At 40.8% G+C, this 27667-nt stretch overlaps 1 protein-coding gene across 2 annotated transcripts in view; it reads left to right on the top strand.

The window, feature by feature from the left end:
* Window positions 1-27667, top strand: part of RAB3GAP1 (RAB3 GTPase activating protein catalytic subunit 1) — a 64602-nt gene that overhangs the window by 28147 nt on the left and 8788 nt on the right. For both annotated transcript variants that reach the window (XM_084783823.1, XM_084783822.1), the window contains exons 9-19: window positions 4775-4856; window positions 7175-7243; window positions 9286-9359; window positions 13958-14050; window positions 14507-14673; window positions 17081-17170; window positions 17460-17632; window positions 19232-19286; window positions 19534-19893; window positions 21518-21655; window positions 24355-24582. In XM_084783823.1, the coding sequence (XP_084639949.1) occupies window positions 4775-4856; window positions 7175-7243; window positions 9286-9359; window positions 13958-14050; window positions 14507-14673; window positions 17081-17170; window positions 17460-17632; window positions 19232-19286; window positions 19534-19893; window positions 21518-21655; window positions 24355-24582 (1529 nt within the window). The remainder of the gene's footprint in view (window positions 1-4774; window positions 4857-7174; window positions 7244-9285; window positions 9360-13957; window positions 14051-14506; window positions 14674-17080; window positions 17171-17459; window positions 17633-19231; window positions 19287-19533; window positions 19894-21517; window positions 21656-24354; window positions 24583-27667) is intronic.

Raw genomic sequence — 27667 nt, 5'->3', positions numbered from 1 at the left:
GTTCTAGAAAACTCAGCCGGAAGCACATAGAACCTAACTGAGGTTTTGTTTTTTCCTACTTACTTTGTTGGATATAATTAATTGTTCATAGTACTTCCTTTAACGACTATTTATTTAATGTTGTGTGTATATGTGTGGGTACACATGTGCCATGGTGTGTGACATCAGAAAAAATCACAGGTCAACTTGGCATTGATTCTTTTCTACCATGTGGGCTCTGATAATGGAACTCAGGTCGACAGGCACCTTTACTTGCTAAACAGTCTTGCCAATATCCTTTCTGTAATTCAATTTGTTTCTGAAATAATGCCTGTACTTCCTTTAAATTTGTTTTGTTTTGTTTTGTTTGGCTGTGCTGGAGCTCACTATGTAAAACAGACTGGCCTTGAACGCAGAGATTCTCCTGTCTCTGCCTCCCAAGTGCTGTGTTTAAAGGCATATGCCACTATGCTTGGCCCGCTTTAAAAATTCTTATCACATATACATTGTACAAAGTCATTTTTTTTTTGAGACAAGGTTTCTCTGTGTTAGCCTTGGCTGTCCTGAACTCACTTTGTAGACCAGGCTGGCCTCAAACTCATAGCGATCCACCTGCCTCTGCCTCCCAAGTAGTGGCATTAAAGGTGTGTGCTACCACACCTGGCTCAAAGTGATGTTTCTTAAAGCAATGTTCATTTAAGTTATCAAATGTATGTGTATATGCTGCATATGGGAGAAAGCAATATTTGTCTCATCCCTCACCATCTACATTTGTTCTCTCCCTTTACACCTTCTCATTCCACACACAGCCTGCACACACACACACACACACACACACACACACACACACACACACACATATGTACACACCTCTCAATATAGAGAAAACATACAATATTTGTTTCTCTGGGTCAGTCTGACTTTGTTTAACATGATGACCCATTTTCCTGAAAATGACATAATTTTTTTTTTTGTATGGTGCAGTCAAACTCCATTGTGCATCTATGCATCACATTTTCTTTCTCTATCTGTTAGAAGGCATCAAGGCTGGTTCCATATCTGAGCTGTTGTGAATAGTGCAAGTATGTATGTGGTATGCTGACTTAGATTTGTAGTAAAGTTGGATTATATGATAGGGTTTTTTGTTGTTATTGTTGTTTTGGTTTGGTTTGGTTTTTTGAGACAGAGTTTCGTTGTGTAGCCTTGGCTGTCCTGGACTCACTTTGTAGACCAGGCTGGCCTCGAACTCACAGAGATCCGCCTACTTCTGTCCCCCTAGTGCTGGGATTAAAGGCGTGTGGCACCACGCCCGGCATGATGGTTTATTTTGAATTTTATTTATTTACAATTATTTGTGGGGGCACGTGCGTGTATGCTGTATAACTGGTGTGCATAGAGATGGAGGTCAGAGGTTGACATTAGGTGTCTTCCTCTATCATCCTCCATCTTATTTATTTATCAGGGATTTTTACATTTTATTCATTTCTTAGTAACAAGTATCAGGGTGGGAAAGAACAAAAGGGGGTGCTGGTAATTACATCCTTTTGTGGGAAGACTCAAACGTCTCATAATTCTTTGTTCCTCTCAACTTTAGGTGCTTGGTATGGGCTGTGAATAGGCCATGAGAGGGCTGAGGCAGAGCATGGTTGGTAGTGTTGACAAGAAGACAGAAGGCATCACTGGCTGTTACACTAGGCATGGTGGTGGGGGAAGGGGTGTGGGAGGGTTCCCACTAGGCCTCAGGTAAGGCCACAGGCTGTCTGGCATCCTGGCCTGGCCTCAGCCCTTTTATTTTCTTGGCTTTGGTCTTGTAGGTGCAGGGATTGTTCGTGTAGATGGTCTGTTAGCACTAGGCATTGTACCAAGCCTTCTTCAGGGTACCTTGGTAGACTTGGTACCAGCGCTTCCATCACATGACCCACAGCTCTCACACTTGGATTTGCAGTCAGCTCTAAGTTCCTTCTTCCAGTTGTAGGGTGCCCTGCATGGGATGTTCTGGTCCTCGGCTCTGCAGGTGCTTTCTTGGAAACCCACTCTGCAGCCCTCACTGTTGAGGGTGTAGGACCATCAGTGAGCTCCACACCATGCATGCATTCCCCAGGCAGCCTTCTTTATCCCATCTTCTTTTTGAAGCAGCATTTCTCGTTGAATCTGGAACTCATGACTTCAGCTAGACTGGCTGGCCAGCAAGCCCTCAGGTTTGCCTGTCTTCACCCTCCAGTTGACCATTGTGCCCAGCCTTTATGTCTATATTGGGGATCCAAACTCATGTCCTTATGTGGGCACAGCAAGCACTTTGCTTACTATCATTGTAGCTCCACTCCATTTTTTTTTAAAGGTAGGATTTTTATTTATTTTTTTAAATTTTATTTTATTAATTTATTCTTATTACATCTCAATGGTTATCCCATCCCTTGTATGCTCCCATTCCTCCCTCCCTCCCATTTTCCCCTTACTCCCCTCCCCCTTTATATGCTCATGGGGTATCAAGTCTCTTCTTGGTATCCACTCCATTTTTAAAAAGAGGGCCTCCTGTAGGTTAGATCTGTGGGTTTTTATATCTCAAAATAAAGACGTGTAAATAATTAGAAGACTTACCCCCCCCCCTTTTATTTGAGACAGGATCTTGGCTGTGAATTTCTGGCTGGCCAGGTACTGACTTTGTAGCCCATGCTGGCATTGAACTTATGGCAATCCTCATGTCTCAGCCCCACCAAATGCTGAGATTTAGATATGAGTCACTACACCCATTGACCCAAGTCAGTAAACTTACAGTTTAAAAACGTTTTTTAGTGTACTGCCTCTAAAGAAAATGAGAATATTTTTCATGCTTTATTTTGTTCCAGCTCTTTGACTGTAAGGTTCATAATAATTGCTAGGTTAGAGATGCTACTGAAATTACTGTTGTACATAGTCAGCTTTTGGCAGTTATGTATGCCACTGCTGCTCTTATACTACTGAGCAACTTAGAGCTCTAATGTCCAGTGAGAGCTACATCTGAATAACAGCAAAGGGGAGTAAGAGCTAAGCTTTTGCTTTCCAAACAGCAGTACCATTGGATGGTTTATAATCTGCTTCTACTGGCAAGTTTCCATTCTTCTTTTCCTTTTTTCCAAGGCTATTCTATTACTCAGTTTTAAACCTTTCCCAAGGTAGAACCTTGGTGCGTATCTCAGTAACAGAGTATACACTTAGCATATGTGAGGCCTTGGATTTAATCCTAATTACCCAGTTCCAAGAGGTGTAGTCACTAATGATCTTAAGAAGCCCAAGGGCCAGACTCCTACATTATAATTCTCGTGGTTGATGATATTGTGTTGCCAGATTTTTTGAAATGTGGATAAAAATGTTAACATTCCTTAGGAGCTGGAGTCTATATAAACTGTTAGCATTTTCTCTTATAAGAGGGAAGGGCCAGCAGTAATTATGGGCCAGATACTATTCTTGGCATTTTATCTTAATACTGTTTATTAAAAAAGAGATTAACTTATTTATATATTTTAAGTATATGGGTACTTCTGCACACCAGTTGTGAGCTGCCATGTGGGTACTGGGATGAACTCAGAACCTTGGGAAGAGCAATGGGTACCCTTGACCACTTAGCCATCTCTGTAGCCCCACTTAATTCTTTTTAGTTTCTATATGCTGTGAGCATTGTTACTTAAAAATATATATATATATAAGACTTAGAAAGGCTAATGTTACATGATTATCCAGTTGATCAAGTTTGCCTTCATGTATCAGTCAAACTTCAGTTTCCTGGTTCTTTTCATCCTTAGTGTTACATACCAATATGTAATTTAATTTAAAATTTTGTGGTCTCATTTTTTGGTAATTATTTTTAATGTATTAATTTATGAAAATGCTTATAAAGTTTGAAGCTCTTAAAAGTACATATTTTGAAGTGTAAAACTAGTCATATGATTATTTTGTAAGCATTTTAAGTTGGAAAACTGAGATGAATTGATTGAAGAATTATTGAGTAATTAGTCATACTTAATGAGTATTTTTTAGTAATTTATTTAGGGCATAGGTTGTCAAATGTTTTTAAACAAATTTGGGTGGCATTTGTAACTCAACAATAGATTTTGAATTTATGAATTCCTAGTATAATATTAACAATTAAATACCACCATATATATTATTTTAGAAAGAGAAATCCTTTTTATATCCTAGAAGCATTTATGAGTTTCTCAAGAAGTATGGAATTAACCATTTAGTGACACTTTCTCTGCTTTACTACAATAGAGAGACCACTCATACTGTAAAAGAGGTTCTTTCCTGAATTTCAGTATTTTATCTCTGGTCAACAGACAGAGAATTTTACTAATGATGACAAATCTGATAATTTGTTAATCAGAATTTTCTGACAAAAAATGATTATAGATTGGTGATTAAGTATTTTAGTACTAGAATCTTTTTTTTAACATTTTCTTAATCATACTCATAAAATGGAGAGAAGTACAATAATTTTACTTTCTCAAATAGTTGTTGAGAAATATTTCACAAGAGTAAAATTTAGAATGGATGGCTTGACTTGAAGCAGTGGGTGGTGAGAAGTGTGGTTCTGCCCTTAAGGCTTGTTCTCAGACGCCTTTCCTGGCTGCGGCACTGGGCGGTGGCTAACTTGCTCTCTGTACTGTCCCAGGCACCTCAAACCTTCTGAAAGGTTTAACTTAGCCAGACATCCCCTCAGTGCAAGCTCTCACGTACAATTCTGGCTAGTTGGGAAGTCACCTTGTAGTGCTTATTTCTACTTTTCGCCAAATAAAAGAATACATTTCCCCTTGTTTAGATATAGATGCCCTTGTAGGAGGAGAAGTTGGAGGCTTGGAGTTCGGCAAGTTGCCATTTGGTGCCTGTGAAGATCCTATCAGGTGAGAATTTCAGTCTGTCACTTGAATGACAGGATTATTTTGCTTTATAAGATGATATTGATGTTCATTTTATGACATTTTATACTATACTTGCTCTCTTTAGTTGTAACTTCATATGGGAAGTTTCCAAATTAATAATCTTCTTAAGGTTTGGCAGACCGTGAGGCTGGGGTGTAGCTTAGTTGTAAGGGGGCTGCATAGCATGCATAAGCTCTGGGTTCAGTCCCAGCATAGAGAGTTTGGCAGCCTGTGCCTTGTGGGCCAGGTCTCGCCACGGTCTGTTTTTGTTTGGCTCAGAGTAGTTTTATATTTTTTAAAGTATTAAAAAAACACACATAAGAAGAACAGATTGTACATGGCTCACAAAGCCAAATATTTGCTCTTTGGCTTTTACATGAAAAGTTTTCCAGCTCATCATCTCTATAAAATGATTTTTTTTCTTCAAAACTAAGAAAATTCGTCTAATGTGAAGTTCAGCACTTCAAAGTGTAGTTTGGTGGCTTTTATTATAGATTTATGCAGACATAATCATTATATAAATTAAAACATTTTAAATACTGCAGAGAGAAACTGTTCCTTTAAATTTTATCTTATTTGTGTATGATTATTCATGTCTTTTAAATTTTGAATTCTGTGATATAGCTTCCTTTAAATTCTGTGTCCTGGAGTTTTTTATCTAGGAAATTCTTATTAGGGAACATCTCTCTTGGACCAGTGGGCTCATGAGGAACAAGCTGTTTTGGTCATTCGTTTTGTTTTTATTTTTGGGATGTAACCTGGGCATGTGGACTTATTTCTTTGGTTGTGTGTCTGATGTGAAGGCCAGTGCACAAGCTGATGACTAGAGCGGGGTGGGTGGAGCTGGTGCACAAGTTGTTTAATTAGACCAGGTAAAGATGGCTCCTGTTCTGGGGCTAGGCCTGTGGGTGTAAGGGGAAGCATGGGATGGGAGAGTGAAGGAGCAACTCACTAGGCAAAAGGGCCTCACTAACGAAGCAGGCTCTAGGGCCTTTGGTGCTTGATCTGGGTGTTGGGATGGCAGCAGGTGGAGGGAGGAGTAGGAAAGGGGAAAAGCCAGTTAGTTAGTTAGTAACAAGCTGGTTTAGGGCTGAGTTAGGACATAGGTAGGAGTGGGTGTGGAGATGGGGGAGGGGTGTTGAGAGTCATCTGTCTTACAGCATGAAGCAGTTAGTTTAAAAAGAAACTCTTTCCAATTTGCCATTATGTGGATATGCTTTATGTTTACTATGTATCACATTTTCTTTATCCATTCAGCTAATGGACATTTTACTTAATGTTTTGTTTGCTATATAATGTAACATTTTATGTTCATAAGACAACTTCATGTGGATATGCTTTCCTTTCTTTTTCTTTTTGGTTTTTTGAGACATGGTTTCTCTGTGTAGCCTTGGCTGTCCTGGAGTGGCTTTGTAGATCAGGCTGGCCTTGAATTCACAGATATCCGCCTGCCTCTGCCTCCCAAGTGCTGGCATTCCAGGCATGTGTCACCATGCCTGGTTTCTTTCCTTTCTTAAACTGTTTTTTTTTTTTTCAGTTTATTATGCATGGCACTACCTTTTAAATGTTCATTTTAGAGTTTTTATTAGCATATATTAATTATACAAATTGGGTTTTATAGGTTTATATATGATGATTCCCTTTCTCTTCCTAATTAGTACCTATAAATTAGTTAGGGCTTCTACTGCTGTGAAGAGACACCATGATCAAGGGAACTCTTACAAAGGAAACCATTTAGTTGGATCTGGCTTACAGTTCAGAGGTTTAGTCCATTATCTTTATGGTGGGAAGCATGGCAGTGTGCAGGCAGACATGGTGCTGGAGAGGAGCTGAGAGCTCTATATCTGGATCTGCAGGCAGCGGGAAGAGAGAGTGACACTGGGCCTGGCTTGAGCATTTGAAACCTCAACCTCATCTGAACCCCCCAGGGACATTCTTCTAACAAGGCCACAGTAGTGTCACTTCCTACTGGGGGCCATTTTCATTCAAACCACCACAGAACCTCTTTCACTTTCATTATTTTTTTCCTTGTCTTTTCTTTTGGTGACTCAGTGAGTTGCTTACAGGAGCATAGGTGTGGGTGAAGGACTGTTTACAAGAGTTTGAGCAACTCACTGGGAGCTACACCAGTGAAGGAAATGTCTCCCTCCCCTAACAATCCTTACACCACCACTTTCTATACGTCTTTACTTGTTTTCACAGGATACATTTCTCAAAATAGAATTACTGGGTCAGAGGACATACGTATAAAATTAAACCTTTTGGGCATATTTATGTTTAATTTTTTTTTTTAATTTTAGTGAACTTCATTTAGCAACAACATGGCCTCATCTGACAGAAGGGATCATTGTGGACAATGATGTTTATTCGTAAGTATGTTAAGAACTTGATGCCAGTAAGTTAACCACCAAGTGCTTAGTTTAGAGTTTTGTATTTTAAAAGTCATTTTTAGACCTATTTGTGTGGACTTAGAAATGAGGGGTTTTTTTTGTTTGGTTTGGTTTTTGTTTGTCCATTCGTTTGTATTTTGAGAGGGTTTTTGTGTAGCCTTGGCTGTTCTGGAACTTAGACATGAGACCAGGCTGGCCTTGAACACACACACAAAGATCTGCCTGCTTCTGCCTCCCAAGTGCTGGGATTAAAGGCGCATAGAGATGAGTTTTTAAGAGTTGCTTTGGGAAAGTGATCCGTCAATCCCCCCTGAACTATTTAAATATTACTGATACAGCTTGGTGGTCTCTACCATTTACTGTGTAACTTTTTTTTTTTGAACTCCTCTTAGCATCCTAGAATTATTGTAGGGCTGGGACTATATCTCAGTGGTAGAGTGCTTGCCCAGTGTATGGAAGACCCTAGGTTTGACACACACACCCCACACAGTTATTTCATAAAATGCTTTTTAAAAATAGTGAGAGACTAGAGAGATGCCTCAGTGGTTAAGAGCATTGGCTGCATTTCCATAGGACCCGGATTCAGTTCTCAGCACTGACATGGCAGCTCACAGCTGTCTGTGAGTTAGGAATGCAGTGAAAAAAAAAAAGCATTTTAGTTCCTTCTTATCTGGACGTGCAACAGTAAGAAATGGATTTCTTTTCTTTTCACAGTTAAGGGAAACTCATTGTATTTGTTGAATGAAACAAATTGATAAACAAATTTGGTAAAAGAAACACGAACGTTCTCACTTAGGTTATTTAGGTGTAAAGAAGAAAATAGTTTTTAAAAGCTTGTTAATCCATAGTGTAGATGGTTTTAAAGTTTAAATTTATACATCAGTTCTCTTTATTATTTTAATATCTTATGTCTTTTGGGGTGTTTGTGTGCTGTGGTGCAGGAAATCAGAATAATTGTGGCTTCTCTGCTTCTACCATATGGGTCCTGGAGATTGACAGCAGGGCGTCAGGTTTGGTGGCAAGTACCGTTACCTGCCATCTTGCTGGTCATGGATGTTTTTGTAAAAAGTATTGCATATAGTACCTCATTGAGTAGATCCTCTACAATACACCTGAGGAAACAGGATAGTTTTGGTTCTGTCTAAGGTTTGTAGTCTCTGTTTTCATTAATAGAGATATTAAATTAAAACAGGTTGTTTAAGGTGATTATGCAGGAGCTGAAAAAAATACCTTAAAAAGATAATTATGTATACTTGCTTTTTGTTTTATTGTATTCTTTAAAAATGTATTTGTCTCATTTGGTTATTAGTGTACATCTTCTTGGGTTTTCTTTGTTTGCTTTGATCTTGGTGACCTGTGTATGTATGTATGTATTTACATCTTCAAATTTCATGTTTTAAGATTTTATATTTTTGCCAGGCATAGTGGTGCATGCCTTTAATCTCAGCACTCAGGGAGGCAGAGGAAGGCAGATCCCTGTGAGTTCAAGGCCAGCCTGGGCTATAAAGTGAGTCTCGGACAGCCAGGGCTACACAGAGAAATCCTGTCTTAAACAAACAAACAAACAAAGATTTTATATTTTTAACAACTTACTCAATTGACAATGTATGTATGGGTAACATAACACTAAGTTTAAGTGAAACAAATGTAGCTGGGTGTACTAGTGTACACTGGCAATCCCAGCACACCAGAGGTCGAGGCTGAACAATCAAGAGTTGGATAGCTTGTCTACAAAATATAGGGGAAAGGGTGAGAAATGGTTGTTTCCCCCCTACAGACTATTTTTCCCTATAGAGTGTTCAATAAAATATCTTTTATTTAATTATTTTATTTTGTTCTTTTTTAAATTTTTAGACAGGGTTTCAATATGTAACCCTGTTTGGCCTCCTACTGCTGAACCACCTGCTATAGCTTGTAGGTTCTGCGATTACGGGTGTGTCCACGGGACCTGTCTTCATTCCATTTCATTGTGGACATGCATTGGGGTGGAGTCATAATTACTGTCTTATACTCTATTCTAGTGACTTGGATCCTGTTCAGGCTCCCCATTGGTCTGTTAGAGTTCGAAAAGCTGAAAATCCTCAGTGTTTACTAGGTAAGGTACTTCCTTTTTTTTTGTTGTTGTTTAAATTATTATTATTTATTTATTGTATATGAGTACTTTATCTGCAGAAGAGGGCACCAGATCACATTATAGATGGTTGTGAGCCACCATGTGGTTGCTGGGAATTGAACTCAGGACCTCTGGAAGAGCAGGCAGTGCTCTTAACCACTGAGCCATCTCTCCAGCCTCGGTACTTCCTTTTCTAAACTGTCACACATCTGTCTACTTTCCAAATTGGAATCCTGAATACATTCTTTATACTTTACATATTCAAAATATTGTTTTACATTTTTATGACCTCCTCAGTTAACATGTTGTAGAAAAAGTCTTTACCAGTTGGAGTGAATCTGTTAACAACAATGGCAGGATTTCTTTCCTTTAATGAATCTGTACTAAAGCATTCTCTATTACAGTCTCACATCTTGTCTTACTTTGCTTATGTTACTATGTCACCTTTTTCCTGCACAGACTGCATCTTCAGTTGAGCCCTCTGTCTTAGTGAGGAATTTCTATTGCTGCAACTGTGACCAAAAAGCAAGTTGGGGAGGAAAGGGTTTATTTGGCTTATCCTTCCACATTTCTGTTTATAACCAAAGGAAGTCAGGACAGGAACTCAAAAGGGCAAGGGCCTGGAGGCAGAGGCCTGGGAGGGTGCTACCTACTGACTTTCTCCCTGTGGTTTGCCCAGCCTGCTTTCTTACAGAACCCGGAACCACCAGCCCAGGGATGGCACCACCCACAATGGCTGGGCCCTCCCGCATTCATCACTAGTAGAGAAAATGCTTTACTGCTGGATCTCCTGGAGGCATTTTCTCTACTGAGGCTCCTTCCTCTTTGTTGACTCTAGCTTGTGTCAAGTTGACACAAAACCAGCTAATACTGCCTCTTTGTCTTTTGATGTCCCTCGGGGCCTGTGATGTAATGGCACAAGAGCATTGGCTTAGTGTGCACTAAAGCAGGGCTGCATAAACTTTTTCCACTTGTGATCCTTTGCTCACTGAGGCATCTTTACATGATACTGGGTATATATAAAATAGGTATGCAGATCAAACATGTACTGAGAAATTTATTCTAGGACATTTCTTTGCTCTTTGTATATTTATGTGTGTATATGTATATATGCATAAATATGCTTTTACTATTTATTAGAGATGAAACAAATTTGTGTACTAATATGTGCACTAAAATGGTGCAGTGCATAGCGTGCAGTCTGCTCTGACCGTGTTGGAGGCAGCAGTAGTTGTGTTCTGTGGAGTCACAGCATCTGCAGTGCAGACTGCATCCAGGACTGTACTGGAATTCCATGCAGCCTGCGTGCGCACTGCCAGAAACATCTTAGACTTATTACATGTTTGAGTTTGAGTTAATTTTTTAAAAAATATTTTTATTTAATTTTAATTTATATGTGTTAGTGTGACGGTGTCAAATCTTGGAGTTACAGACAGTTGTGAGCTGCCATGTGGGTACTGGGAATTGAACCCGGGTCCTTTGGAAGAGCAGGCAGTGCTCTTAACCACTAAGCCATCTCTCCAGCCCCCTTGAGTTAATTTTTTATCACAACACATTCAGAGGCCTTGTACTGTTTGCAATTTTTTTTAACGTCGAAATTGTGACCACAGTTTAAGAAGCGGGCAGTATACCTTTTCTTCCAAGTTATATCACATCTGCATGCCTATTTTGTAGAAAAATGGGTGTTTAGATACACTTTTGTACTTTTGTTCATCTAGCAGGTGATTTGAAGATTAAATGAAATACAACATTTTTTGTTTGTTTTTGGTTTTTTGTTGTTGTTGTTTGTTTGTTTTTAAAGACAGGGTTTCTCTGTGTAGCCTTGGCTGACCTGGACTCACTTTGTAGCCAGGCTGGACTCAACCTCGCAAAGATTTGCCTGCCTCTGCCTCCCGAGTGCTGGGATTACAGGCATGTACCACCATGGCCAGCTAACATAAATTTAAAGTACCTTGAAAAATAGTTAATTGCCATTCAGAATCTGTGTCTGGAATTTTCTCTTTTTTATCTTTCCTTCCCTCTACCCCATTTAAGATAGGATCTCTTCTGTGCAGCCTGGTTAGCATGAAATTTACTTTGTAGACTAGGTTTAGGTTGGCCTTGAACTCAGAGATCTGCTTTTTTGGTGCGAGATTAAAGACATGTACTTCTCTTCTCCTCTTTTAGGCTTCTCTCTAGGTCTTCTGAAACCCATAACCTTTCTTTATTTCCCCTCTTTCCTTTCAGTACATAGGAAAATGTTTTCTCCATTTCTTCTATTTAGTCATGCCTCCCTTTATTCTGTATCACCTGACATTACATTCAACTGATGGCTAGTAAAATACTACTTACTAATGACAGTGATGTTTCTTCTAAGTATTTTTTAGTTCTTTTTAAAATATAATATTTTTTCATTCTTTCTGGATTTTATACTTTTTTTAATCCTCTTTATTCATTATGTGTTGTTCATCAAATGTCAGTTAGCACTTGGCCATTATGGTCCCTGATTGTGGAGAAAATATTCTGTCTTTGGTGAGTTTGTCTGGGTCTTAGGCAGCAGTGTCATTAGTGAGTGTTGAACAGACCCACATCCTAATCTTTTTTTTTTTTTAAAGATTTATTTATTATTATGTATACAGTGTTCTGTCTGTATGTGGGCCTGTCAGCCAGAAGAGGGCACCAGATCTCTTTATAGATGGTTGTGAGCCACCATGTGGTTGCTGGGAATTGAACTCAGGACCTCTGAAAGAGTAGACAGTGCTCTTAACCACTGAGCCATCTCTCTAGCCCCACATCCTAATCTTTACAAGCAGCAGCCTCATAGTGAAACAGATAAGTCAGCACACACCTCATGGGTGCTAGGGTGACAAAGCGAAGTAACAGTCTGTGTGTATGCATGCCACACTTAACCATTGTCCTGTTGTTTAGAAACTGCAGTGTCTGCTGTATAATAAATGAGAATTACATTGGCAGATTTGCCTACTAGGTGCCTTTCTAATAGCTGCTGCTTCTTCTGATCTGCTGGCTTTTGTAATAACTGCAGAAACCTTGAGAAGCGTTCTGATTTTAAGTTAAATCATGGGACCATTATTTCATCCTACCTCTTTGAATAACGTCCCCCATCCCCTCTCTCCCTCCCCCCGCAAAACAGGGTTGTTCTGTGTATCCCTGGCTGTCCTGGACTTGCTTTGTAGATCAGGCTGGTCTTGAACTCACAAAGATCCTCTTGCCTCTGCCTTCCTGAGTGCTGGGATTATAGGTGTGTGCTTGTATAGTTTTTGATGACAAAATTATTAGAATTTTCTACATTTCTGAAAAATAAAACAAGAAATGTTGCTAAATCCCAAAACTTAAATGTATACTTTTTTTTTTTTGAGTCAGTGTCTTATGTAGTAGTCCAGACTGGTCTTCACTTTACTATGTAGGTTAAAGGATAACTTTGAATGCCACATCTTTCCTCCTTCACCTCCCAAGTGCTGTTATTACAGGGGTACATTGCCGTTCATGATTGTAATTGAAAGGAGTTGACAGAGGGAAGACACCTAGTTCCCCCCACCAATGAAAAGCTTGTGGAAGAGACGGCCATGGTTCTGTGGGCAGCTTCCTGGAATCAGTATTTGGGAGGCTGAGGCAAGAAGTTAGCAAGTTCATGACCAGCCTGCTATATATAATTTTTTTAATTAAACATTTTTTATTACACTTACGGAGGGAAATATATCATTCATGTACCTTTTCACCATGTGTGTCTCAGAAATAGACTCCATGAGTCATTTTTGCAAGCCTCAAGCAATTCTGCAGCTCTTGAAAACAGAGAAAATCATTTTTGTCTTTATAGTGACACAAAGTATATCATTAGTATGCAACCAACAATGTAATAGCTTCACAGTACATGGTTTCTTGATCCTCTAGGAACATCTTCACAGTTTATTTTTAAATAAACTCTTGTTTATTAGCTGTTTCAGAAGTATTGTAGGATAACAGGAAGAAAATGATATATAATAATATTGTTACTTTTATGATTTAATGATAGTGGATATTGGTAACATTGAAACCTGAAGAAAGAGCTTACTATTATAAAGTATGTTTTGTTTTTCTTTCATTCTAGAAGGAAGTTTTTGTTATAGAAATAGATAAGCAGCTTATTGAGAGAGAAAGCACTCTGGAGACTGGAGTAGGCTTCTGAGCTCAGGGAAAGTCTGCAGCTCAAACTGAGGGTGCTGAGGAGAGACTCCTCTCTGTCCCCAGATGCAGACAGGAACAAGTTCACTGCTGAAGTAGGGTCAGTTTTTATCTTCCTCAGAGAAAAACTGAAAATTTCCCTCAACTGTATGTTTTTTTCTGGTTTTGGTTTTGCAAGACACAGCTTCTCTGTATAGACCTGGCTGTCCTGTAACTCACTCTGTAGACCAGGGTGTCCTCTAACTCAGAGATTCGACTGTCTCTCCCTCCCCAGTGCTGGGATTAACAGCGTGTCCCATCAACACTGCCTTCCAAACCACATACATATCTTAGTTTGCAGCTTAGTTAAGAGATGTATACTTACGTGGAACTGATTTCTTGGACTTAAATATCAAAAATGAGTAACTTCTTTTTCTTTGTAGGTGATTTTGTTACCGAATTTTTAAAAATTTGCCGTCGAAAGGAATCAACTGATGAAATTCTTGGAAGATCCACATTTGAGGAAGAAGGAAGAGGTGGCCTACTTTTCCTTTTTTACATTCTTTCCAAAGCCTTGTCCTTGCTCTTTGACATCTATTCTGACAACTTTTTATCACTTTCAATTAAGTTGAAGAAACAAGTGTTGATGGTCTGTACATCTGGCCTGCCTTTCTAGACTGTACCGAAAGCTTATGAAAGCAAATGCATTTAATCAATTCTTCCCAATGGGAAAAATGTAATAAGGTATTTTGAAAAGTAAAGTTTTACATATTCATATTTGAAGTCTCCAGCGGAAAAATAAATTGTGTGATATCTCTAACATTCATGCTTTCACATAATGCTAAACATGTGAGTCAGAACTTTTTAATTTTATAAATCTGAGAGCATTTAATGCTGGGTAAAGAGGAACTCAAACATGTAAATGTCACCAGTTTACTGATCACTTCCTGCCCCTTTTGGTGATATAATTTACATTCATTTCTACTTTATAGAAGTTGCTGATATAACTCATGCTCTGTCAAAGCTGACTGAACCAGCACCAGTTCCAATTCATAAATTATCAGTTTCTAACATGGTGCACACCGCAAAGAAGAAAATGCGGAAGCACAGAGGAGAAGAGTCACCACTGAGCAACGATGTCCTCAATACCGTTCTCTTGGTAATAGCTGCCTTGCTTCCGTGTGTGTCTGCATAAGCGTGTGCTCATTATTCATTCATTCCCTTAGGGCAAGCGCTGCATCGGAGCGTAAAGTAGGAAACAAAGTTCCACATTCAGAGACTGTCTCTGGGTAGGGGAAGAAGAGCAGTGGAGTTCCAGTCCTGGGTTGCAAGTTAGAAACAGGACATGGAGGCAGTGAGAAGAGGGCAGACATGTGTGTATGTGTGGGTGGGTGTCGGTGTGCCCGTGAGTGGCTATGTGTGCTAACATGCACAGTGGAAGTCACGATGCCTAGCACTCAGAAGGCAGAGGCAGGCGATCACTGTGAGTTCGAGGCCAGACTGGTCTACAAAGTGAGACCAAAACAGCCAAGGCTACACAGAGAAACCCTGTCTCAAAAAACAAAACAAACAAGAGCCCAGGCGCTGGGAGCTAAGTCAATAAGCACAGGACTGGGAGCTGAGGTTTTGCTCTGCAGAGCTGGGGATCAAATCTATGATCTTTTCCATGGCTGGGCGCTTGTTGAACAGTGGTGTTCTCCCCTAAGAGTGATCAAGGGTAAGTGTGGGCAGGTAGCAGGAACCCTGCATAATGTAGCGCTGTACTTTCTTACAGTCTTAACACTATTTGAAACAGAAAATTAGTTTGTGACTGAAATTGAACATTTAAGATGTTCTTGTGACAGATCTATGTAGTAAGGACTAGAAGAAGGTTGAGATGGGTCCTAGCTATAGTGTAGTTGGAGTGGGTGCAGCCTGGGAGCCACATAGGAGGGTGGACACTGACTTTTTGTATAACATTGAACAAGTCCCTGCCGTTTTCTCATGTCTCAGATGAAGCTGATAGTCATGGTGGCTCACGCCTTAAATTCCAGCACTTAGAAGGCAGAAGCAGGCGAATCTCAGTGAGTTCTGGTCTATAGAGAGAGTTCTAGGACAGTCAGAAATGCATAATGGAGAGACTGTGTCTCAAAAAGAGTAAAGGGCCTTATGTGGTACTGCCTGGCATGTGGTAGTTCTTTATTCATGATTGCAATTGTAGTTACAATATAGCCCTGAGGGAAACCCTTGAAAAATAGTGTAATAAAGGGAAGAGAATGCTGTTTCTGGATCTGATGCTGACCTTAGTATATATCTTGTCATTTTTCTGAAGAAAACTTAGCCAGATGTTTAGCTGGTATATCATACGTACAGGCAAGATGAAAACTGGATATTGTTTGTAAATGCACCTGCTACTGGCAGTTAACACTTAGTAGTTACTTTAATTTTTATAAGTCTGTGAAATATTGGTTTAAAAAACTAAAAAGTTTGAGCTTGTTCTGTAATACATCCCAAAGAAGACAGAATTCTTGGTTAGCAATATCAGAAAACAGTTTTGGTAATAATTAAAACAAGTCTCTGCAGAGAAGACTTCTTAAAAATGTATCCATACGACCTGGTAAGGTGGCATAAGCCTAGTACTTGGAAGGCTAAGGCAGGGAGGTCATGAGTTCAAGTCTAGCCTGGGCTTTATAGTGAACCCTTATCTTCAAAAAAGGTAACCTACCTAAGCCAGGCACAGTGGTGCAAGCCTGTAATCCTAGCACTCAGGAGGCAGAGGCAGGTGGATCTCTGTGAGTTTGAGGCCAACCTGGTCTTTAAAATGAGTCCTGGACAGCCAAGCCTACATAGAGAAGCCCTGTGCAGGGGGAGAAAAAGTAACCTTAAAAGTTTTGAGAGTGTAAATTAAACAGTGAGTCATCTACACTGAACCCCCATCCCACCTCTGTCTACGCACATACACAGTGCTAATCAGAGATGATACATTGGCCATTGCCCATGTGAGCTCCTCGTTTCTAGGGGTGTTTCACACCATGCCTTTAGCAGTTCATAGACGAGCCTGTGGATGCTCTTACCACAGATTCTCCTCAGTACAGACAGGTTTTAGATTGTCTGTTAGAGTTCTGACTATTTAAAGGCATTCTCATTTTTATATGAGATTTACTAACATTTGAAGAGTATTGAATCGGTGTGACGAAATTTTTTTCTTCTGTGTTGCTCAGGTCACAGAATCATGTGCTTATTTGAATGAAAAATGTCTGAATTGCTGAAAATATTTTTCTTTTAATTGACAGACTATAGAATCATCTAGACATCATAGTAAGAATAGTCCCATAGTTTTAACAGCAGATTCACTGGAAAGTCAGTGTCATCTATGGGTTACAAACATTAACAGAATAGTCAGAAGTGGCAGCTCACACTCTTAATCCCAGCACCTGGGGGCAGAGCAGGTGGATCTCTGTGAATGTTTTCCAGCCTGGTCTACAGAGCGAGTTCCAAGTTAGCCAGAGCTGTAGTGCGAGACCTGACTCTTAGAAAAAAGTGAAAAATCACCAGAGCAGGCAAGTCTAACCTGTGACGTCTCCTAGTTCTTATTCCCAGACGCCGCCTCTGAGAAGCCATTAGATGGAGCTGCTTCTACAGACAATAGCAACCCTCTGCCCGAGGCGGGACACTATGTAAGTCAGAGTTCAACATGAAAATACTGTAAATGCACCTAGTTTGTAAGGGTTTGCCGAACACCCAGAGATAGCTAAGTATCCTTCATTTAAAAGCCATCTTGGAGAAGCATGCTGTGCACAGCTGTCACGGTCCCCTTAGTCATAGTTATCATCAATCATTAGGTTTGGTTTATAGCAGATTCTGGTGGGTTAGTTTTGATGTAAGATTCTTCTTACATACTTTTTGCTTAAATATGCAGATTTGCTGTTAACAGGTTCTGCTTTGTTTTTCTTTTGTTAAATTTAGACTCTCTACAATCAGTTCAAGTCTGCGCCATCTGACAGTTTAACATACAAACTGGCCTTGTGTCTTTGTATGATCAACTTCTACCATGGAGGGCTGAAGGGAGTGGCGCATCTTTGGCAGGAATTTGTTCTTGAAATGCGCTTCAGATGGGAAAACAACTTTCTGATTCCAGGGTAATAATTTTAATTTCTAATTGTTTAAATAGGAATTTTTTGTTTTATTTTTTAAGATGTGTTTTTTTCTGTGTAACCTCGACTGTCCTGGAATGCACTCTGTAGACCAGGCTGTCCTCGAACTCACAGAGATCTGCCTGCCTCTGCCTCCCAAGTACTGGATCTAAAGGCATACGCCACCACCAAGCAGTATTTTTATTATTTTTTAAATCACCAAATATCTGATTGATTTAGGAATTCTTTCCTGAAAAAGTAGTAAGAAGTGTGGATACAGTTTGACTCAGAGGTGTTGAGTGCAGTTCCTGTCCAATAGGAGGAAGGCCCGGCAACCACATGTCAACAGAAGACTGGGTAAATTGTGTTGCAGGTCTACAAAGTCTGCTTCAAGAATTTTCCTGTTTTGTTTAAGGTGTTGTATGCAGGATTGAACCCTGGGCCTCATACTTGCTAGGCAAGTGCTTTACCACTGAGCTACATATGCCACCGTCAAGAACCTTAACTCAGAAACTATATATGTTGGGCATGGTGGCAAATGCCTTTATTCCCAGCACTCAGGAGGCAAGAGGCAGAGGCAGGCAGATCTCTTGTGAATTCAAGGTCAGTGTGCTCTGAGTAGCAAGTTCCAGGCCAGCTAGAGATACATGGTTAAACCTTGTCTCAACAAACAAACAAGATTAAGTCATAAAAACAATATTAGTAATTAGGTATGGTATACATCATAGAATGTTTTCAATTATGATGATATGTAGGTGTAGAAGAAAGATTGGTGAGAAATAAAGTCGTGTTAATAGTTTTTCCAGGTATGAAAGTACATTTTTCTTTTTTTGTTTTTTCTTTGTATTTCTTAAGTCATCTGTACATATACTTGATTATTTGAAAGAAAATACCTATAAAATGCACTCTAAGTTCAGGCACTAACTTTATCCAGAATCTTTTTATATTGACAATCCACTAATGAATAGACTGCTTACTGAGCGTACATGCCGGTATCACTAGGCTAGTGCTTGCCACTCATGCTGGGTGATGTGAATAGTGGAAAATGGCCACTAACCTGGAAGTGTTTTGCGTTAGGACGTGTGCCAGTCTGTTTATCTAGGTTCTCTCGTGGCTGTTTCTGTTCTGTTCTGGAATTTACCAACATTCAGATGCACACTGAGTGGAGGGCGCTAGTGATTTAGAACCAGAGGGAGACCAGGATCTCCCTGGCAAATAGGGGTAGAGAGAGACGTTGGTTTGTGTAATGAGAATCCACCTAATTATAGAAAGTTGAACGCACAGATGAGTTTAGTTTGTGTGCTGTGTAAAGTGCTGCGCACTAGTTATTCCTGTGGTGGGTGTGGACTCATGTTTCTAGTTAGCTTGGAAGCTGTTGTGGGTTTGCCTTACGTTTCAGGTGTCTTTTCTATTTGCTGTTGATTGTGAGATAGGATAAAATCAGTGTGAACTTTTAATCATATGCACCCTCTGGAACCTGCTTTTCTTAAGTATAAAAATCTAGTTTTAGTTTCTTAACAATATAGCTAAAAATATGGCAATGTATAAATAGGCTTATCTGATATAGTTTTACTAAAACTACGATTTCTTTTTCTTATTTGGTAGACTAGCAAGTGGACCACCAGATCTAAGATGTTGTTTACTACATCAGAAACTACAGGTAATGTGTGTGTGTGTGTGTGTGTGTGTGTGTGTGTGTACATACGTATGCATATATATGTAAAACTTAAAGCTTAATGTAACACTTCAGTGTAGTGATGGTTTATATAGGTTGTTTTCCTTGTGCTGCTTATGTGTTGCTTATAATCCCTATAATTTTTATTAAGGTCATGGAAAAGAGTAAAAGAAATAATCAAGCAGTTAGCTTTTCTCTAATTCAACCATAAATGTTATTCTGTTTTCTTCAGATGTTAAATTGTTGTATTGAAAGGAAGAAAGCACGTGATGAGGGGAAAAAGACGAGCCCCTCCGATAATGCATATCCAGGGGATGCTGGGAAAGCCGGAAGCCAGCTAGGCCTGGACCATCTCAGAGACACAGAGAAGGAGAAGGGAGAAGTAGGGAAATCCTGGGATTCCTGGAGTGATAGCGAAGAAGAATTTTTTGAATGCCTGAGTGACACTGAAGACCTGAAAGGAAATGGCCAGGACAGTGGCAAGAAGGGCCCCAAGGAGACGGCTGACTTAAAGCCTGAAGGTCGCCTGCACCAGCACGGGAAGCTCACCCTGCTGCGTAATGGAGAGCCTCTCTACATCCCAGTGACCCAGGTAGCCTCGCCCCGCTGTCAGCCTCAGTGTCCTCGAGTGGCAGACGAGTGCTTTTGCTAGGAGTGACTGGTTAAAGTCTGTGTTTAGATTTGGAATTGAAGTGAACTTTGGAACTGTGAGGTCTGTCACTCTGAAATGGAACAGTGTTTTAAAGCGTTAGTAGATAGTACTAACTTTATATAAGGCGGTTTATTAATTCTTTGAGAATTCCATGCAATGTGTTTTGATCACCCTCCCCCCTGACTTCTAGCACCTGTACCTTCCTTACCCTCCCTAACTTTGTGTCCTTTTTTTCTTTTTTAAATACCCCATCAACTCCAGGTTTCTTTACCTGTATACTGTTCAGTGTGGGGCTCCAGGGGAGCATGGTTAGCCTACCAATTGTTAGCCTCCATCTCCCTAGTGCTAGGACTACAGGCATGCACCATCACTCCAATCACAGTGTATGTTTAATATTTATTACTATTATGTATACAGTGCTCTGCCCGCATGTACACTTGCAGGCCAGAAGAGGGCACTAGATCACACTATAGATTGTTGTGAGCCACAATGTGGTTGCTGGGAATTGAACTCAGGACCCCTGGAAGAGCAGTCAGTGCTCTTAACCTCACAGTATATGTTTATATGTGTAATTCTTTCATCATAGTTTTACTTTGGATTCATATATATTATTGTACTGGTGGTTCAGTCCTGTTTATTATTTGGTATTTTTCTATACCTTCTCTTCCCTCCTGTGACTTCACACCTACAGGGCAATAAAAAGTATCCCCTGGATAGCAGGAGTCAGGGCCTGTGCTCCTCAGTGTGCTGCTTCACTAGAAGCTCATTGAATTTGCAACCCCGTTAGGGAGACAGACTGGAGTTTGTGCTTTGCTTACAACTGCAGGTGCTTACTCAGTATGTGCCAGGAAGGGGTTATGGTCACATAGTGGGATTCTAGTATAGAAACTGTCTGACCCACTGTGCCACCCTGCCTTGCCCGTCAATCATTGCCCACCCTGTATGTCAGTGAGTCTTACCTGGCATTGCATTGTTAATTAAAAGTGACAGGTGGTCGCTGTAGAACCAGGAGAGCAAACTTCTGTGACTTCACATCAGTACTGATCACACTGATCAGTCACAGCCCATTTTCGCACTAAAAACTTTTGTTGCAGTTTGGGATGACAATCATTATGACTTTCTCTACCACTAGTAGGCAGAAACTTGTGCAGTAAATGGCAGATCCTTCTTAGTTGTGAGTCTTTGACAAGGGAAACATAATAGACATGTCAGTCAGCTGTAGAAAACCTGACAACCAGTTATCCTTTTTTTTTTTTTTCTTCAGGATAGTGTTTCTCTGTATAGCCTTGGCTGTCCTGAAACTTGCTCTGTAGACCAGGCTGGCCTCTAACTCAGAGACCCACTTGCTTCTGCCTTTCAAGTGCTGGGATTAAAGTGTGTGGGTCACCACTACCCAGCCATTTATTCTTAATTTGTTACTTTTTAAATGGAGGTTTGTTAAATTTTGCATATCTCTGAATTCTTTCAAATGTGTGCGCTATGGCTGCATATCGTTTTACTCTGTGTTTATGGTCCTGCTATGTCTACAAAGGCCACTGGTGACTTGTCCTCTTGGGCTTCGCAGGAGCCGGCACCCATGACAGAGGATCTGCTGGAAGAGCAGTCAGAGGTCTTAGCTAAGTTAGGGACATCTGCTGAGGGGGCGCATCTCCGCGCGCGCATGCAGAGTGCCTGTCTGCTTTCCGATATGGAGTCTTTTAAGGTGGGTCACACTTTCAGAACTCTGGGTCTATTTTCAGCTACTCTGGGATGAAACTGTGAAAAATACTAAAAAAGTGACATGAAGGCCGTGTCTTTTTTAAGTGTTTGGATTTATTACTTGTTACAGAACGCTACCTCAGCCCACAGAGGACATGTCAGACTCACTTGTTGTTTGAATAAAGAAAATGAACCTGCTTTCCAAAGTTGAGAACTGAATAAATTCTCTGTGTGTGCTTAGTCAATTTAAGACTTTTGGGAACTCTTAGGATTTAATGTGGATTTTTTTCCCTCAACAAACATTTGTGTGCCACATACTGTGAGTAAGCGGGGGGGGGGGGGGGAGGAGGAGGAGATACGGTATTCAGTTGTTGAGCTTGTGAGAGAGGACTTATATATAACTACTAGTAGTCTTCAAAGAAGTGGCTGCTTTGTTGAGCAGGTATTGGAAGGTTCTCAGAAGAGTCAGTGTTTTGGAAGAGTGGGTATTTGCTACCTGGAGGGGGTTGTTGTGGGTTTGGATAAAGGCTTGGATGTACAATACCCAGAATTCAAGTAACAGTGGCTTTTGAGTGTCCTTAACCTTAAGGTACTACACGAGCCAATATCTGATACTTTTTAATTTTATGGGTATGGATATTTTGCCGGCATGTATATCCACATTATGAAACCATTTCATATGTAAAATTATTTCATTGTATAAAATCACCTTTATGGTAATGTGGGAGGTGTAGTCTGCAAGAAAGATACTTGGATTTTAGGTTTAGACTTGACTCATTCTGTGTATCTGAAAATTCACAAATCTAAAAATGTTCAAAACACTCCCAGCTCCATGTATTTTGGGAAAAGGGTATTCAACCTGAATGTGAAAAGTAACTCCAATGAGGAGGTCAGTGGACCAAAGGCTTCCCTATCTACTCATAGAGTTCTGAAACATCTCCCAGGCTTGGGCTTCTTTTTAAGTCCACAGTGGCCTCTGTCTCCCCAGTTCATAGCCCTTCTCAGTCCGTATCTGCTCTGCAGGGTGACCTGAGTTTGATTTCCTTCTGAAATACGTGTGTTTTCTTTTTAAACACAATCACTGCATGATTATCCTTTCCACTTCTCTACCGGCTAGGAGGTAAGTGATAATAAAGGAAGCCTTTTATTTTCTGCTTATTTTCCCCATAAGAACTTTAAAATAATAGAAATCTGTGGCTTCTATTCAGTATTAACAATAGTTGACTTGGTTCATAAAGAGAAGCCAAATGGCTGCTTTCTGGATGAAGCCAAAAAGAGTCGGCTGGTGTGGATGACCACAGCAGAAGTCTGAGCTCCACTGCTCATTCTCTCTTGGCGTCCAGCAGCCTTCCTAGTTTAGTGTGTCTGTGCCACAGCAGGGGCTCTGCAGCTGGGCACAGACCGTGTTATAAACTGGAATGGTGCGGCTCTTCTAACATTGTACATGAGCAGAACTGCTGCTCATTAACTCTTTTGGATTAAGCTGGGCCTCTGTTTACAGTGTTTTAACCAGAAGGTGTAAGGTAGCTCTTGGAAATACAGCTATGTGGGGTAGGTAAATAATAAATAGTTGCTCTAAATATACAAGTTGCCTTTCTCTTCCTATATAGGAACGATGTACTATTAGGGCCACTTGGACATCCCAGAGTGCGGCAGAGATACACCCATACATCATCAGGGCTCATTCTGGGCCATCCCTTATAATATATCTTTTAACAGTAAAGAGAGGATAAGCCATGGCTAAGGTGTCCCTCCAGCCCAATGTGATAGTAAGGGGAGGGTTCTGGTGTGAAGCCTTCACTAGTCTGTAAATAGGAGCTGAGGATTGCTCTCTGTGAAGTTTACTGCCTTTACTCAGACAGTGTGCTGCCTGGGTAGGATCCAGACCTTTGTGTATAAATCATAGTCAATGTCACAAACCATGGCACAGCCTTATAAGAATGGGTCCTAGGGGGCTGGAGAGGTGGCTCAGTGGCTAAGAGCACTGGCTGCTCCCAGCAAGGGGGTGCAGTAGGGTGGGGGAGCGGGGGATTGCGTGGGGAATGGGTTTAGAGTTAGTGAAGAACTTCCTTCTGGTTCCTTAGGCTCCCTTGGGATTAAGGGTGGTCAGGCTAGATGTTATTAAGCCCCGTGAGTTTAGCCATCACATTTAAAACAGACGGTTCTCATCCTTAGTACTCTGCTAATAATACTGGACACTTGAAGAAGAAAGAATGCCCCGTCTTACCACAAGCATCATGAGGCCTCTGTATCTTCTAGGCTTGAAAATAGAATCGCTGAAAAGTTTTTGGCGTCAATCATTGTTAATTCTAGGTAGTTGTGCAGTGACTAGTAATAGGGGGATTTCAGTTCCTTAGTAGCACAGTAGTAGTTTAGGTGGAGGTGTTTTATATGAAGGCTTAAGAGCTTGCTGATTAGAAACCTGTGTGAGTGAGCTGATATGTACAGCAGTGCTGGCAGTGCCTGGCCGAGGAGAACAGAGTTTCTGTCACTGTTAATCTGGTTGTGCTGTGCACTATTCAGTTTTCTGCACTTCCCTTTGTAAACAAGGTTTGTGCACAGTCATCAGGTGAAATGGTGGTTTTGGTTTTTCCATTTAAAATGTAATGTCCAAACTTAAAGTATATATATAATTTTGCAACTAGGCTTGTAAGTAAATGTTGAATTTTTTTTAACTTCATTTTGCTGTATATTTTGCCTCAGGCAGCTAATCCAGGGTGCTCTCTGGAAGACTTTGTGAGGTGGTACTCACCGAGAGATTACATTGAGGAGGAGGTGACTGATGAGAAGGGCAATGTGGTTCTAAAGGGAGAGCTGAGTGCTCGCATGAAGATCCCCAGCAACATGTGGGTGGAAGCCTGGGAAACTGCTAAGCCTGTTCCAGCGAGACGCCAGAGGAGACTGTTTGATGACACCCGAGAGGCTGAAAAGGTAATAGGAAATCATTATTAAATCTTAGATATGAGAGTTTATACTCATTTAACAAACAAAACATTGAAATTCAATAAGCTTTGTGTACCTAATATTACATTTAAGATTTTAGGGCTGGTTGTAAAGACAGCCGTGGTTTATATAGAACTCTTGCATTGTATACTGTTTTATACTTTATATCAGAAGTGTTAAAAGTGACCATGTCCTTAGAATTCCAGCAAAATGTTTACTCGGGAAATACTGAGAGACACAGGGATCTGGGAACACAAATGCTGGTCGGAGTCCAGTGAAGAAGGAGAAACGGTCAAACTTTACATGTATAAAAAAAGCAGTTCTGGAGACTAGTGGCCATGCCTGGGTCCTGATGACCCTTACAGGGGCCCCGTGAGTAAATTTACCAGTGAGTAGGTGCATGCCTCTAGCATATTAGAGACAGAAACTATAGAGGTCTTGAGCCAGAGCCCAGTGGTGTTCCCACTGCTAGAAGCTTGTGGGTGTGATCAAGGAAGGGAGAGAGGGGCTACCTCAGCACAGCACTGACAGCACCGCCTTGGAAAGAGTCTTCATTGTAGGTGCTGTAGAGTGATTCTTCAGGTTCCCCGGAGGCAGGGTAGCCCCAGGAGATTATGTGGTCGTGTTGCTTCTTAGTGTTTAGTCATCAGAACATCAGAGGGCAAGGCAGTCTTACACGACTGTGGGCTTCTGCCAGTGCATAGAAAGTGGTGCACGTCAACCATCTCTGTATAATACTGGTGATAATGATAGACAGCTGTTACTGGAATGCATTTACCGTAGCTGACTATAAGCTGGGTATCCTGGCAGCAGCCTCAGCCACCTGTTGTTCACCATGTCCTTTGACTGATCAAGAGGCTGCATCCAGTGGCGGACACATCATGTGGTTTGTCTAAAGTGCTCTTTCCTGCTCATACCTAATGAAATCAGTGCTGATTTCTGAGAACATATTCCCATCTTTAAGTATTGCATGGCTGTCTATGGAGATGATGCCCCTGAGGGACAGAAAGAGGGTAAGTCAGTAAGAGGGGAAGCTTACGTACTCTACAGAAATGAAGGATGATAGTCCACCTCCCCACTGCTTGCTTTTCATTACAGAAGCTGCAGAAGGTGGCACTTTCAGGTTGTGATGTTACCAGAAAAAAAGAAGGGCAGAGCATACACATATAAAACTACTTTTAAAAGCAAAAATGCAACATTGGTATTGTAAGCACTATATATAGGGGTTTGTTTTTGTTTTTGTTTTTGTTTTTTTGGGTTTTTTGGTTTTTTTTTTTTTACTAAGCATCATAGCAGACTGGGAAAGTCTCATCATCAAGGCTTGTAGTTCCAGAGCCACATGCTCTGCATTAGAGGCACTTCATGAAGAAGAGGGGGGAAAGAGACAGAAGTTCACATGGCACTAGCAGAGGGAAGGGGGGCACTGTTAGGAGAGTCTTCTCGACCCCAGATTGGAACAATGGCAAGATGTCTTAGTGCCAGACCCCTTGCTAAGCCTCACTCTTGGGAAGTTTAGAGGAAGTGCTCAAGTGATACAGACATTTTGTGCTGAAACCTGGCCACCCAGATGTTCTTGACTGTGGGAAAGAAACTACATCAGAACCTCACAGTACTAGGGTGAAAATGTAATCAGAAACAACCAGCAAAGGACTTAGGCAGACTTCAAATGGTATACCAACATTGATCAGAATGGCAGCTCAGAGCTGGGCTCATCAATCTCACCCAGACTACTGTGTGATTGCACAGAGGTGTGACTGGCATCCGTGACCTGAACTTGACCTCAAAGAGATGACAAGTGTAGCGGACACAGTCCAGTCTCTCAATACCTGTTCAGAGGTGAGACCAGCATCTGTGCACTGATCTGAGCAGCTTGCCCAGGGATATGACAAGCACTGGGGAGCCCAGGAAGGAATGGCAGAGAGCCTGGGCTCCAGTGGGGAGCTACACAGTATTCTGTCAGGGGCGCACAGGGAACTGGAACACCAGGCTCACAGAGGAAACCCTACTACAACCTAGTCTCTCTTTAACATCTCGGATACTTCCAATGAGCAGATGAGGGTAGTTAACTCAGATGCATACATCTCAACATAAGCAGGAGGAAAACCTGGTGGCCTGAGTGCTTAAAAAATCATTAATGCAACAATAGTATCCAACATGAGTGAGTTAGGTGAAATGAAGAAATGAAAAAGAATGATTGTTAAGTGCATTCAAAGATATTTTAAAGGTGGTCCTGGAATGGTGGCTCCGTTGTTAGTGCCACTTGCTCTTTAAGAGTACCTGGATTCAACCAGGTGTGGTGGTGCACGCCTTTAGTCCCAGCACTCGGGAGGCAGAGGCAGGCGAGGCCAGCCTGGTCTACGAATAGAGTCCAGGACAGCCAACGCTACACAGAGAAACCCTGTCTCAAAAAAAAGTGTACCTGGATTCAGTCTCTAGCACCCACATGATAGCTGACAGCCATCTGCCTGTAACTCGAATTCCAGGGATCTCATATTTTCTCTGGCCTCCAGGCATACATGTAGTACACATTTGCAGATGCAGGTAAGACACTCATGCACATAAAATAAAACATCTTTAAAAAGAAAAAGTCAGCGATCACAAACTCTTGAATGAATTCCAAGATAACACTAAATAGGTGGGTGAAATAGGAAGACAACAAAAGACATAAAATTGGAATTCAGTAAACAGAGAAAAAAATGCTGGAAATAAAAATTCAGTAAGAAGGTACTAACAGAACATTTGAGGTCTATGGGGACACTATGAAAAGACCGAATCTATGAATTACTGGCATTTCATGCTAAAGGTACAGAAAACATGTTCGCTAAAATTGTATCAGAAGTTTCCCCAAATCTAGGTAGAAAGGTGCCCATCTGTGATCAGGGAGCATTTAGAATTTCAAACAGACTACGCCAAAGAAAAACATCCCATGTTATATTATAATCCAAATAGTGAATGTCCAAAATGAAGAAGGTACATTGAAAGCTGCAAAGGATACAAGTGACGAAATGTAAGTAACAGCAGGCCCATCAGAATAGCAGCCAACTTCTCAACAGAAACCTTAAAAGCCAGGACA

This window comes from Acomys minous (assembly GCF_964271855.1).
Source record: "Acomys minous genome assembly, chromosome: 1".
NCBI classification, from domain to species: Eukaryota; Metazoa; Chordata; class Mammalia; order Rodentia; family Muridae; genus Acomys; species Acomys minous.
This window is presented reverse-complemented; position numbering and strand designations above follow the sequence as displayed.